This window comes from Mesoplodon densirostris, chromosome 10, assembly GCF_025265405.1.
Source record: "Mesoplodon densirostris isolate mMesDen1 chromosome 10, mMesDen1 primary haplotype, whole genome shotgun sequence".
Classification (NCBI taxonomy): domain Eukaryota; kingdom Metazoa; phylum Chordata; class Mammalia; order Artiodactyla; family Ziphiidae; genus Mesoplodon; species Mesoplodon densirostris.
In genome coordinates, this window is record NC_082670.1 from 64340531 (window position 1) to 64355377 (window position 14847).

General features: G+C 46.5%; 1 protein-coding gene across 1 annotated transcript in view; it reads right to left on the bottom strand.

The window, feature by feature from the left end:
• Positions 1–9702: 9702 nt before the first annotated feature.
• TRAK1 (trafficking kinesin protein 1) overlaps positions 9703–14847 on the bottom strand; it is a 120793-nt gene continuing 115648 nt past the window's right edge. The window contains exons 17-18 of the mRNA XM_060111473.1: positions 13775–13861; positions 9703–12565 (exon numbers count right to left, since the gene is read on the bottom strand). Coding sequence (XP_059967456.1) covers positions 11767–12565; positions 13775–13861 — 886 coding nt within the window. The 3' untranslated portion in view covers positions 9703–11766. The remainder of the gene's footprint in view (positions 12566–13774; positions 13862–14847) is intronic.

The following is a 14847-nucleotide window of genomic DNA, read 5'->3' on the forward strand; positions in this document are numbered from 1 at the left end:
ATCCCCATAAGGTTAACAGCTGATCTTTCAGCAGAAACTCTGCAAGCCAGAAGGGAGTGGCAGGACATATTTACAGTGATAAAAGGGAAAAACCTACAACCAAAATTACCCTACCCAGCAAGGATCTCATTCAGATTCGACGGAGAAATTAAAACTTTTACAGACAAGCAAAAGTTAAGAGAATTCAGCACCACCAAACTAGCTTTACAACAAATAGTAAAGGAACTTCTCTAGGCAGGAAACACAAGAAAAGGAAAACATCTACCAAAACAAACCGAAAACAATTAAGAAAATGGTAATAAGAACATAAATATCAACAACTACCTTAAATGTAAATGGATTAACTGCTCCAACCAAAAGACACAGACTGGCTGAATGGATACAAAAACAAGACCTGTATATATGCTGTCTACAAGAGACCCACTTCAGACCTAAGGACACATACAGACTGAAAGTGAGGGGATGCAAAAAGATATTCCATGCAAATGGAAATCAAAAGAAAGCTGGAGTAGCAATACTCATATCAGACAAAGTAGACTTTAAAATAAAGACTATTACAAGAGACAGAGAAGGAGACTACATAATGATCAAGGGATCAATCCAAGAAGAAGATATAATAATTGTAAATATTTATGCACCCAACATAGAAGTACCTCAGTACCTAAGGTAAATGCTAACAGCCATAAAAGGGGAAATCCACAGTAACACAATAATAGTAGAGGATTTTAACTCCCCACTTTCACCAATGGACAGATCATCCAAAATGAAAATAAATAAGGGGACACAAGCTTTAAATGATACATTAAACAAGATAGACTTAATTGATATTTATAGGACATTCCATCCGAAAACAACAGAATACACTTTCTTCTCAAGTGCTCGTGGAACATTCTCCAGGATAGATCCTATCTTGGCTCACAAATCAAGCCTTGGTAAATTTAAGAAAATTGAAATCATATCAGGAATCCTTTCCGACCACAGCGCTATGAGACTAGATATGTTACAGGAGAAAAACTGTAAAAAATACAAACACGTGGAGGCTGAACAATATGCTACTAAATAAGCAAGAGATCACTGAAGAAATCAAAGAGGAAATCAAAAAATACCTAGAAACAAATGACAATGAAAACACAACAACCCAAAACCTATGGGATGCAGCAAAAGCAGTTCTAAAAGGGAAGTTTATAGCAATACAATCCTACCTCAAGAAACAAGAAAAATCTGAAATAAACAACCTAATCTTACACCTAAAGCAATTAGAGAAAGAATAAAAAAACCCCCAAAGTTTGCAGAAGGAAAGAAATCATAAAGATCAGATCAGAAATAAATGAAAAAGAAATGAAGGAAACAATAGCAAAGATCCATAAACCAAAAGCTGGTTCTTTGAGAAGGTAAACAAAATTGATAAACCATTAGCTGGACTCATCAAGAAAAAAGGGAGAAGTCTCAAATCAACAGAATTAGAAATGAAAAAGGAGAAGTAACAACGGACACTGCAGAAATACCAAGGATCATGAGAGATCACTACAAACAACAATATGCCAATAAAATGGACAAATTCTTAGAAAAGCACAACATTCCAAGACTAGACCAGGAAGAAATAGAAAATATAAACAGACAAATCACAAGCACTGAAATTGAAACTGTAATTACAAATCTTCCAACAAACAAAAGTTCAGGACCACATGACTTCACAGGCGAATTCTATCAAACATTTAGAGAAGAGCTAACACCTATCCTTCTCAAACTCTTCCAAAATATAGCAGAGGGAGGAACACTCCCAAACTCATTCTACGAGGCCACCATCACCCTGATACCAAAACCAGACAAAAATGTCACAAAAAAAGAAAACTACAGGCCAATATTACTGATGAAAATAGGTGCAAAAATCCTCAGCAAAATACTAGCAAACAAAATCCAACAGCACATGAAAAGGATCATACACCATGATCAAGTGGGGTTTAACCCAGGAATGCAAGGATTCTTCAATACACGCAAATCAATCAATGTGATACACCATATTAACAAACTGAAGGATAAAAACGATATGATCATCTCAATAGTTGCAGAAAAAGCTTTTGACAAAATTCAACACCCATTTATGATAAAAAACCCTCCAGAAAGTAGGCATAGAGGGAACTTACCTCAACTTAATAAAGGCCATATATGACAAACCCACAGTGAATATCGTTCTCAATGGTGAAAAACTGAAACCATTTCCTCTAACACCAGGAACAAGACAAGGTTGCCCACTCTCACCACTATTATTCAACATAGTTTTGGAAGTTTTAGCCACAGCAATCAGAGAAGAAAAAGAAATAAAAGTAATCCAAATCTGAAAAGAAGGAATAAAACTATCACTGTTTGCAGATGACATGATACTATACATAAAGAATCCTAAAGATGCTACTAGAAAACTACTAGAGCTAATCAATGAATTTGGTAAAGTAGCAGGATACAAAATGAATGACCAGAAATCTCTTGCATTCCTATACACTAATGATGAAAAATCTGAAAGAGAAATTAAGGAAACACTCCCATTTACCGTTGCAACAAAAAGAATAAAATACCTAGGAATAAGTCTACCTAAGGAGACAAAAGACCTGTATGCAGAAAACTATAAGACACTAATGAAAGAAATTAAAGATGATACAAATAGATGGAGAGATATACCAAATTCTTGGATTGGAAGAATCAACATCGTGAAAATGACTATACTACCCAAAGCAATCTACAGATTCAATGCAATCCCCATCAAATTACCAGTGACATTTTTTACAGAACTAGAACAAAAAATTTCACAATTTGTATGGAAACACAAAAGACCCCAAATAGCCAAAGCAATCTTGAGAAAGAAAAACGGAGCTGTAGGAATCAGGCTCCCAGACTTCAGACTGTACTACAAAGCTACAGTAATCTAGACAGTATGGTACTGGCACAAAAATAGAAATATAGATCAATGGAACAGGATAGAAAGCCCAGAGATAAACCCATGCACATATGGTCACCTTATCTTTGATAAAAGAGACAAGAATATACAATGGAGGAAAGACAGCCTCTTCAATAAGTGGTGCTGGGAAAACTGGACAGCTACATGTAAAAGAATGAAATTAGAACACTTCCTAACACCACACACAAAAAATAAACTCAAAATGGATTAAAGACCTAAATATAAGCCCAGACACTATAAAACTCTTAGAGGAAAACATAGGCAGAACACTCTATGACATAAACCACAGCAAGATCCTTTTTGACCCACTTCCTAGAGAAATGGAAATAAAAACAAAAAAATACAAATGGGACCTAATGAAACTTAAAAGCTTTTGCACAGTAAAGGAAACCATAAACAAGACGAAAAGACAACCCTCAGAATACGAGAAAATATTTGCAAATGAAGCAACTGACAAAGGATTAATCTCCAAAATATACAAGCAGCGCATGCAGCTCAATATCAAAAAAACAAACAACCCAATACAAAATGGGCAGAAGACATAAATGGACATTTCTCCAAAGAAGATAAACAGGTTGCCAACAAACACATGAAAGGTTGTTCAACATCACTAATCATTAGAGAAACGCAAATCAAAACTACAATGAGGTATCACCTCACACTGGTCAGAATGGCCATCATGCTGGAGAGGGTATGGAGAAAAAGGAACCCTCTTGCACTGTTGGTGGGAATGTAAATTGATACAGCCACTATGGAGAACAGTATGGAGTTTCCTTAAAAAACTGAAAATAGAACTACCATATGACCCAGCAATCCCACTATTGGGCATGTACCCTGAGAAAACCATAATTCAAAAAGAGTCATGTACCACAATGTTTACTGCAGCACTATTTACAATAGTCAGGACATGGAAGCAACCTAAGTGTCCATCGACAGATGAATGTGCTGGCAGAAGATGTGGCACATATATGCAATGAAATATTACTCAGCCATAAAAAGAAACGAAATTGAACTATTTGTAGTGAGGTGGATGGACATAGAGTCTGTCATACAGAGTGAAGTAAGTCAGAAAGAGAAAAACAAATACCGTATGCTAACACATATATATGGAATCTAAAAAAAAAAAAAAAAAGAGGGTTCTGAAGAACCTAGGGCCAGGACAGGAATAAAGATGCAGATGTAGAGACTGGACTTGAGGACACGGGGAGGGGGAGGGGTAAGCTGGGACGAAGTGAGAGAGTGGCACGGACTTATATATATTACCAAACGTAAAATAGATAGCTAGTGGGTAGGAGCCACATAGCACAGGGAGATCAGCTCGGTGCTGTTTGACCATCTAGAGGGGTGGGATAGGGAGGGTGGGAGGGAGAGTCAAGAGGGAGGAGATATGGGAACATATGTATATGTATAGCTGATTCACTTTGTTATAAAGCAGAAACTAACACACCATTGTAAAGCAATTATACTCCAATAAAGATGTTAAAAAAAAAAAAGGTGGTTGGTTAGAAGCAAATCAGAAAAACCAAAAAACAAAACCAACCAACCAATCCTTCACCACTGAGGGTAGAGAAGTAGCACACTACATGTTCTTAAAGTCCCAGGGGCTTGGCTGGCTGTTGACACCTGGCTAAGGCCCTTGTATTCATCCCTGTGTAATCTGCTGGTCAGAACACTGGCCTTGAGAGGGCAGCCTCAGCGGGGCCCAGAGACTGGATATGAGCTGACGGGAGTGGAGGTACCTTCCTACCCAGTTCCTGAGCCAAGCAACCGTTTCTGTGGTGGGTCAGCCACTCATACAGCCGAGCATGCAATGCAGTTTCTTCTCCAGTCACAGACTAGTAGCCCAAGGGTGATGAAGGCCACCGGTGGCTGGAAGTCAGGTAACCAGGAGAGTCACGGGTCACATGCTGTCACTGCTACTCTGGGCCTTAGTGTCACAGGTGACACATAGAAGCCCCTGGGGGGACCAAGGGTTTATATACTGGGGGGCTTGGGAGAATGACACATCTGTGGCTTTTCTCTTCTGAATAATGTCCGTAAACTTTAGCCTGCAGCTGTGAGTCTCTGCTACCGATGGCCCCCCAGTATTGCAGCTGCCTGGCCCTAGAAAACCCTGCCGAGTTCTGCCCTGCCCTCTGTCTTCCCTCAGACTGGGGCTCTTCCAGAGCAGGCCTGTCTTTCCTCATAGTCAGGCACCCCGAGGCAGGGCTGTGTCTTCCCTCAGAATGTGGCCCCTCAGTAGCAGTGCTGTGTTTTCTGAAAGTGGTTACCTGACGCAGGGTTGTGTCTGTCATCAGACTAGGGCTCCCTGAAGTCATGGCTGTATTTCCCCTCAGAGTATGGCCCCCTGAGGCAGGGCTAGAGCTCCCCTTTTTTCTTTCTGGCCCCTCATGGCTTGAGGGATCTTAGTTCCCTGACTAGGGATTGACCCCGGCCAGGGCCAGTGAAACAATGAAAGCAACGTACCTCCTCCTCACTGTGTCTCCTCAAGGGCGGAGCTGTGTTTCCTCAGACTGGGGCTTCCTGAGAAAGAGCTGTGTCTCCCCTCAGACACAGGGTTTCTGAAGCAGGGCTCTCTCTCTCCCTCTTTGAGAGCAGGACTGTGTTTCCTCAGATTGGGACTCCCTGAGGGTAGGGCAGTGTTTCTTTCAGTTTCTGGCTCTCTGAGGAAGGGCTGTATTTCCCCTCAGAATGGGGCTCCCTGAAGGCAAGGCTGGGTTTTTTTTGTTTTGGGTTTTTTTTTTTCAGTACGCAGGCCCCTCACTGCTGCGGCCTCTCCCGTTGCGGAGCACAGGCTCTGGACGCGCAGGCTCAGCGGCCATGGCTCACGGGCCCAGCCGCTCCGCGGCATGTGGGATCTTCCTGGACCGGGGCACGAACCCGTGTCCCCCGCATCGGCAGGCAGACTCTCAACCACTGCGACACCAGGGAAGCCCTGTAAACTATTTTAAAAAGGTGCTTTCCTCTGTCTCCTGGGTGTGGCAAGAGGATATTCGTGGTGCTTTCCTCCCCATTCTATGCTCAGTTTTTTCACTAATGCCCCAAACCTGTGTATGCCATGCCCTTCTCTATGAATTGCCTGCCTTGGATTCACCTGGTGAACTTAGACCAGGCCTCATGACTTTCCTCAGTGTCTCTACTAGGACAGCTGCCTGCCTTGAATTACTTTCCAGGGAAAAACACACTAACCTGATTTTAGGATTGGATCATGAGGGCAGGTTCCTTCAGGTCTTCTACTGTCTCCAAGTGCCCTCTACAGGCCAAAGAAAATAAATCCTCCCAGGATATGGTGTTTTCCAGCCAGGAGCCCAAATGTGCCAAAAATTAATTTTTTTCTAAATTTGACTTAATCCGTATTATGATCTCCCAATCAATTCAGGTAATTCAGAATAACTTTCTATCTGCACCAGCTTCTCCCCAGGAAACATCTAAGTTCTGTGCACCGGCTCTCATTCGAGCTTGCGGTAGGCACATGTCCACTTTCTTTATCCTGTTGGAAAGCCCCCAGGCCATACCTGCCTCTGCTCCCAGGCAATGTTTGGAAGTGAGTCCCACATATGCCTGGTGCTAGACACTTCGGGACCTCCTGCGGATCTTTCCATTGAGACCCACTTGCTGCCACTTCTACTCTCCCTGTGGTCACTGCCCTGTGATGGGGGTGAAGAGCTGGGCAGGGGTTCTGGAACATCTCCACTTTCTCAATCCCCCCAGGAAATGAGCTTGCCTGTCCTTGGATCCCCACACTCATCTGGGGCTTCCCCCAGACCTTGGACTTGGTTCAGGGACAGGGAAGGCGAAGGCTGCCACAGCAGCTCCCTCCTTCCTGCACCAGCTTGGTGAACCTATTTGGGCCCTGGGAGGCATGGAGTGGGGCATGGGGGAGGGTCAGTAAGCAGTAGAAAGAAAAACCGGCTAGGTTTTCAATCCAGATCTTTTTGTCCTATACCAAAACAGATGCTCAGCCTTTTCTTTCTTCATAACTAAAATCCAGGACTTTGACATCTTTGTTTCCTGGTCCCATCAGCTGCCTCTTTGACAACTTCCCTTTGGGCATGGTGCCCTCTGGTCAAGCTCCCTGTGCAGGAGGCAGGGCTCAGATATACAGAAGGAAATTCGTCATAGAACAGGGAGGGGAAAACCAAACCACCTCAAGCAGCCCTCTGCCACAGTCACAAGACAGAAGAATGCATTCATTTCTATATTTACAAAACATATAGTACGAGGGTGCTTCCCACCTTTTGAGGGTTCCTTTTCTTGCACCTTCCTTTAAAAAAAATTCTTATTTGCTTTTTCAAGAAATATCTGAAGGTGACTTGCAGAGAGGCAGCAAGCCCCTTTATCTTAATCCTTTGGCTAGTCTCTCCTGGGAAACAGGACATGCTTTCACATAGCAGAGTACAATTCTGCTATGTACAGAATTGTACATATTCTGTGTATGTGACATGTGACATGCTTTCACATAGCAGAGTACAATTCAGGAAATTCAATATTAATACAATATTTTAAAATATACTCCCAATATTCAAATTTCTCCGATCATCCCAATCTTTTCTTTTATAGCATCTTTTCTAATTTGGGATCATGAATTGCATTCGTTGTCCCTTTATTCTGGAACAATTCCTCTTTCTTTCATGGCATTGATTATTTTAAAGGGAACAGGTACATAGATTTATAAAATGTCCCTCAATTTGGGTTCGTCAGTTTGTCAACTTCATGATTCAGGTTTTGCATTTTTGGAACAACAGCACAGAAGTGCTGTGTCCTTCCCAGGACACCACACATGAGTGGTACCTGATACCAGTTTGTCCCATTTGGGTAATGTTCAGTTTGATAACTTGTTTAAAGTGGTGCCCGACAGGTTTCCCCACTGCAAAGGTACCTCCCCAGCACTTTGAAAATTAATAAACATTCTTTGGGAAGGTACCATGTATGTAAATATCCTGCTACCTAACAAATTCTTACCCAATAGTTCTAGCATCCACTGTTGTCTAAATGAGTTAGTTTTGCAAAATTGTGGTTTTTCTAACTCTATTGTCCCTTCTACTCAGCATTCTACTTAGAAGCATGCATTCCAGGCTCCTTTTCCCATCCCTCCTCCCCTTGGAATGCCCTCTCCACTTGGCAAATCCTGCCCATCCTGGAAACCCAGATCCAGGGTCACCTTGTCTCAAAGCCTTCCCCACCCCAGCCGGTAGATTAACCCACCCACGCTCTCTCTCCACTTCAACCGAGGTGGCTACAGCTACAGCTTTCTGGTCTCCCTGAGCCCGAGACAGGGAGACACTGGGGAGGGGAGCCCACTCCTCCCATGGCAGGACTCCCACCCGAACTCCGCCTGATCTAGCACAGTGCTTCTCAGAGCCTAGTGAGCCCCAGGACCCCTTGCTGGGCTTGGTGAAACACATACCTGGACCCTACCCCCTGGGATTCTGATGCACCACCCCAAAACCTCACTGGCTTAACAGCAAAAGTTGGTTTCTCCTTCAGAGCATATGTCAAATGCTAGACGGCAGGGAGTCTGGTCCACACAGAGACCCAGGATAATGGTGGCTCCACCAACTTGTGACGCCATCATTTCAACATGTGGCTTCAGAGCAAGAGAGGAGCATAGAAAATCATGCATGGACTTTTCTCTGCTCACAGCTCACTGGCCAGAACTAGTCCTGTGCCCTGCCCACTGTAAAGTGACTGGGGAACATGGGGATCCGATGGGCCATTTGGTGACACTGGTTTCTCTGCCGTAACCATGCTCCCCTTCTCGACTGGCACACAGCCATGCAGGCCTTCTCTCTGTTCCTCAAACACACCACATGCTTTCCTACCTTTGGGCCTTTGCACCAGCTGCTCTCTCTGCCCAGATGCCCGTGTGCCAGATCTCACATGGTTGGCTCAAATGCCACTTCCTTGGAGAGGCCTTTCTTGACTGCCCAAAGTAGCCACCCCATCTCTCACACCAGCCTATTTCAATTCTCTGTTGAAATAGGCCTTATTATGCCATGTTTGGGGTCATCTCTCTCCTATTAACAGATTGTACGCACACTCCATGAGAGAAACTGATCACTTATCACCATGTGCCATACATGTTCAAAATATATCTCCCTCAGCTCATCAACCCTAAGGTGTATTACTATTCCCATTTTACAGGTTAAAAAAATGGAGGACCCAAACAGAAGTGGCTTGCCCAAGGTCACACCACTACCAAATGGTAGCACCTGATTGAAATCCATGCTGCCACCACCCACTACGGTTTGCTTGCGTGATTTCACTGCTCCCAAATATTACGGTGGCAGAAAAGTTTATTTTATCCTTTTGGTCTCCATATGGTAATCCTCCACTGTGCTTGGTTTTTAAGTCTCAGCAAGTTCTATGGAGGGCAATTTGGCAACATCTATCTGGGAATTTATCCTACAGATATGCTCATGTATGTGGAAAATTACATACACGCAAGGTTTTTTCATTACAATGCTGTGATAGCAAAAGTTTGGAATTAACTTAAAGGTCCATGGGGGTGTGTATATATTCACAGGGGGCATGTGCACGTGGTGTAGTAGTATGCAGCCCTGAAAAGTGAGGAAGAGCTTCAGGTTCTGCTTGAAAGGTTATCTAAGGGAATGTATTACATTAAAAAAAAGGTGGGTTACAACAGAAGTATATGACTTTCATTTAAGTTACCCCAAGAGCTGAATACCTTCAAGTCTTTCATAGAGATTGTCTACTCAATGAAAAGAACAAAATACAAATCAGAATAGCAGTGTGGTTTCCATCATTTGAACTTATTTTATTGGTACTCATTAGCAAATAAAATTTAATTGTTGATTTTGGATGCATTACAACACACTTTTTGGTAGTGGGTGCATAATGTTCATCATTTATTAACTATACTAAATACTGCAACCTCCGAATTGTTGATTTTCACACGGGTATTTCCTTTGTGATGATGGGTGGCTCCTCTCTTTGAATACATAAAATGGTCCGTTCCATCCATGGTTTTCATATTCCTTTGTTATTCTACCTACTGCTTTAAAATACATTCAAATAAAAAGATATAAGTTCCTTGCAGTGAGTGCATACATACCACAGCGAGGAGAGTTGAAAACACAATTAACCAACACCCTCGTGTTCAGAGAATAAATAGTATGAAATCATGGGACCGAAGCTTGCTCCTGGGGACTTTCTCAAAATATCTTCAGTGGACATAAGGTCACACTCACTCAATTGAAGGATACGTCTTTTGCCAAGGGTGGTGGGAGGAGGGTAATGGGGGGGTACAAAATGACGATTTCATTTTCATATGATGTTATCCTTCCATAAGTGTCTGGAACAAATGGCCACAGAGCACCGTGATGTGCAGTGCAGTCCTCAGATCAGAATAAATAAATGACCTGCTTGGATTGGAAAGCCACAGGCGCACTGCGACCGAGCTGGAGAGGACAGATGTTTAAAATACAGCACAGACAAATAATAAATAAAAGTTTGAAACTTAGTCAGTGACAGCGATGGGACCAGACTCCCTGTTTGTTCATGGTTCTTCTCACAACACTTCTACCTTTTCCTAAGGATAAAATGTGGCACAAGGACACAAAGGGCTTTTTGGGACCACTCTGTTCTGAAACAAGAGGGCAAAACGTGTTTTGAGGGCATCAAACGGCTGCAGAAGAAGACCACAGACGTGAAAGCATGCTCACCAGTCTAGGGTCCAGAACAAGGACCAGAACGAGAGGACCGCCAAAGCCTCATTTCTCTGTGAACCAGTTTGATGTTACCTTTGGCCGTGGTTCTTCTCTTTTACTTTTACTGTTGACACATTTCATCCATCACCTTTCCCCAACCCCCTTTCCTTACGATCCTATTGTTAAAATCGCCTTGGGTCTGGTCTTAATTTGGTTGTGACACTGGGTCCCAGAAATAAGCTGCTAACTCATTAGCAGCTTGGTGTGTCTGAAACTTGTATTTTGGTGTCACAGAACCACAGAGAGAACATTCACTGCGACTTCCCATCTAGTACCATTACTTCCCTGCATATATTAAAAAAAAAAAAAAACGCAGAAAAATAAAACAAATCACACAGAACACACAGGGGCTGCCAAACGGTGCAGCAGGAGTGTAAATACATTCTCTGTCAGGTCAGACGTCTGGCCCGACAGTGGATGACAAAACATGGAGGGATGAATTCAGGTTGAAGGCATGAGAAGAAAAAGTCAGAGCTCAAGAAAAGAAGCGACCGTCCGTGGGGGCCGAGCAGTGAAGGTCTTGAAGAAGCTGGGACCCAAGAAAGAAAGAACAGCTCTCCCATCGTGAAAGCTACAGCAGCTGCACGTGGCAGCGGACGGAGGCCCCTTACGCTCTTACAGGGAGGGTGAGACGAGGTGCCCGGTGACACCAGGCGGCACAGCCACTGTGCTACGTGACAGCTCAGGATGTGTGGCTCCGGCAGCCAGCCACAGATTCACTGGTTTCCTATCCATGGGATAAGAACACACATGGGGGTTTCAGTGCTTCTCAAAGGAAAGAAGGAGGAAAGACCCCGGGCTGCCCCTGCCCCCGGCCAGCACGGGCCAAGTCCTCAAGAGAGCGATGTCGGTGCTGGGGTGCTTCCCGTGGGATTCGAAGGAAGGGCAGGGCAGATACAGGTCTCCCGGTCCTATGTACACATTTTACAGAGTCTCCACTCTGCCCCCATTAGGCACGAGGTTGATTTGTCTAGCTCAGGAGGGGGTGGACAGAGGAGAGCAGAGGAAGCGTGCACAGTGAAGGGGGAAGGAGAGGGACGGGGGAGCAAGACTGGTTTCCTCTAGGGGAAGGGCCTTCTCCCAGCCTCACCGTAGGCTAGTTTGTTTGGGGAGTTTAGCACCCATCAAGATGCCCGAGGTGAGCGTCACGGGGGCTTTCATCTGCATGCTGGACCCCACCATGGTGGGGAAGCTGCGGTTCCGTCGGATGCCACTGTTGAGCTGGAGCCCACCGATGGGGCTGGTGACAGTGGGGCATCCAAGGGGCAGGCCCTCGGGTACCAGGCCTCCGGGGACAAGGGCCTGCGTGGGGCCCGGGGGCCCACAGAGGAGAGGTCCCTGGTCCTCAGTCAAGGTGGGGACGTGGGCTCGCCCCGAGTTCACCACTTTGGCCACACCAAACCTCCTGACTTTGTCCACGAGGTTAAGGTTGGAAACAGACACGTCGGTCTGGCTCTCGCTGCTCCGGACAGGCTTCTTCTCCCTCACCTCCCTCAGGATGGAGCTGGCTGGCTTGGAAGCCAGGAAGTTGTCGTAGGGAGGGCTCGTGCACTTGAACTCGAAGGAGGGCGGGGAAGACGTGGGCGACTGCATAGGTGAGTTGGGCGGGGTAGAGGGGATCACGGCCATCCTGGGGGTGTAGGAGTGCAGAAGAGAGCCCCGGCCAGCCCTGTCCCAGCTCTGGGGGTCGTACACAGCCGCAGAAATGCCCCGCTCCTTCAGCAGCCACACCAGCCCCAGGGATGTGCTCATGGTGGTCGTGGACTCACGGACGTTAGTGAAGGATTCGGCCAGGCTCAGTCTCCGCGGTGTGCACGGCGTGGCCACCGGTGTGGACTTCAAGTGGCTGGTGCCGCCACAAGCTGGAGTCGGGGCCGAGTTAAGGCTGATAAGAAAGGACAACAGGTCATTGATCAGAAAATGCCCACGAGCACCAAGGAAGCAGTCTGTGGCCAGCCGCCTGCAGGGGCGCAGCGCAGCCCTAGGACATGCTGAGGGGACTCCCCCAGCCCAGGCTCCCCGGGTGCCTCTTTCCATGTCTGCTTTCCCTCTCACCACAGGGGCCATGGATTCCCCGAAGTGGGGACGTGGTTTAAGTTAACAGGAAGCTGCATGTGATTTCCTTCTTTCAGCCCTAGAGGGTGGGTACAACTGTCCCCTTTGCAGGTGAGGGAACTGAGGCTCAGGTTAGGTGACTTACTCAACGTCACACTCAGCTACTCCGTGGAAGACCCTGGATTTAAACACAAGTCTGAGTGACCCCAAAGATAGGGGAGGAAGGCGTTCAGCAGAGAGGCTTTCTGTCCCTCTCAGATTCCCGCCTTCCTTCCCAGTAGCCGCTTCCCTGAGGCCAGACATTAACCAGGGCTACGGGATATGAGAGTTTATCCTGGGAATGGTCGGAGCAGGCGGGACATCTCGGTGGAGGACCCTTGGGTGATGGGGAGACTGAGGCTGAAGGTGGCCATCAAGTCAACAGCAGACCTGGGCCTCCTGACTCCCACCACAGTGTTCTTCCCTCTGCACCCTGCTGTCCTTTAGTCCTTCTCCCGTGGGTGCCCAAGTCCACCATGATGAGTGGAGTTATTGGGACAGAGGGAGCCATGTCACGTAGTATCAGATCTTCATCTACAGAACCAGCTAGAAAAAGGCCCACTGGGTGTGTGAAACCTAGTTACTAAAGGAAAAGTGGAAAGGTTCCTTCGTCTACTCATGCCATGCTGACTGAGGACCCACTATGTTCCAGAAGCTGGTATCCAGCCGTAAGGGAGTTAGGGCAGAAGGTATAACAGACGGGCAGCAGTGGGGAATGCACTGCTGTCTGCCTGAAAAGCAGGAGAGACCCACTTTGAACAACTGCTTCAGGGATGGAGTGAGGCCACCCAGGCACGGAGGCCCTGAGCTGTTGCTGGATGAGCAACCGAGCGGCACAGAAAACACATCCCTCCTGACGGTCTCATGAGACCTGCCCTGGCACCTGCCCAAGGACGCAGCAGGGGCTGCAGGTGCCCCTGGGAACAGGCAGCTGGGTGGTCCCCGGGAGCCGGGGGATAGAGCCCTCTCTCCCCAGCCTGACAGGGGACAGGCCACATACCTTGGACAAAGCACCAACTTCGGGAAAGGGGAGGAAGGGGATGGGCTCTGGAGCAGGTCCTTGGAATGAGTGGAGCAGGGCCCCCTCCTGCAGGAGGGACAGGTCAAAGGCAAGTACAAGTGGAGGCATCAGTTGGCTGCACACTCAGGTGACCTCACCACTGGCCAGTCTGCACAGGGTGAGGAACCCAGAACAGGCCTGTCTCACACAAGCTCGGGACTGGGGATGCTGGTGGGTCGGGAGCACTCAGAGGAACATGGGATTAGAAACCAAAGCAGATTTCTAAGGTTAAAAGGTGGATTCTTCAGAAGGCACAGGTGGGGCTTCCCTGGTGGCGCAATGGTTGAGAGTCCGCCTGCCGATGCAGGGGACACGGGTTCGTGCCCCGGTCCGGGAAGATCCCACATGCCGCGGAGCGGCTGGGCCCGTGAGCCATGGCCGCTGAGCCTGCACGTCCGGAGCCTGTGCTCCGCAACGGGAGAGGCCACAACAGTGAGAGGCCCGCGAAATGCAAAAAAAAATAAAATAAAAAAATAAAAAGGCACAGGTGGAATTCTACAAAATTGATCTACAAGCAATAGAGGGCCCCCCAAAAATCTGGACTTAAAATCTTGTTCACAGAGCCATTCCTAGGGAGATTCTCTATTTTGTTCCAAGCTGCCATTCTTTCAAACTCAGGCAAAAAGCCTTTCTTACTACTGACTTCTCAGGCTTTTTCATCCCTGACGAGGCCAGAAGGACTTAGAGAAGAAGGCAGGGGTGTGGTGCGGAATCCTATGGCTACAGTCAGAAGAGCACCAGGATGCCAGCCTCTCCCAAGGGGAAGCTCTGTCCAGTGGTTCTAAACACGATCTCTTCAAACATAAAGCTGAGGGATAGGGAAGCCGGGTTCTCCAGAGGCAGGAAGGGAGACGGAGAGACAAGCTAAAATTTAGAGGTCCCCTTCCGGTGAGAACCTCGGTTAGACCTGTATTAGTGCTGGCACTTGGAGTGACTGGGGCATTTAGACAGGTTAGGGGTATCCGTTGTCAAGGCCGAGTTAGCCAGAAACAATCAGAGACAGGTCCACGCCT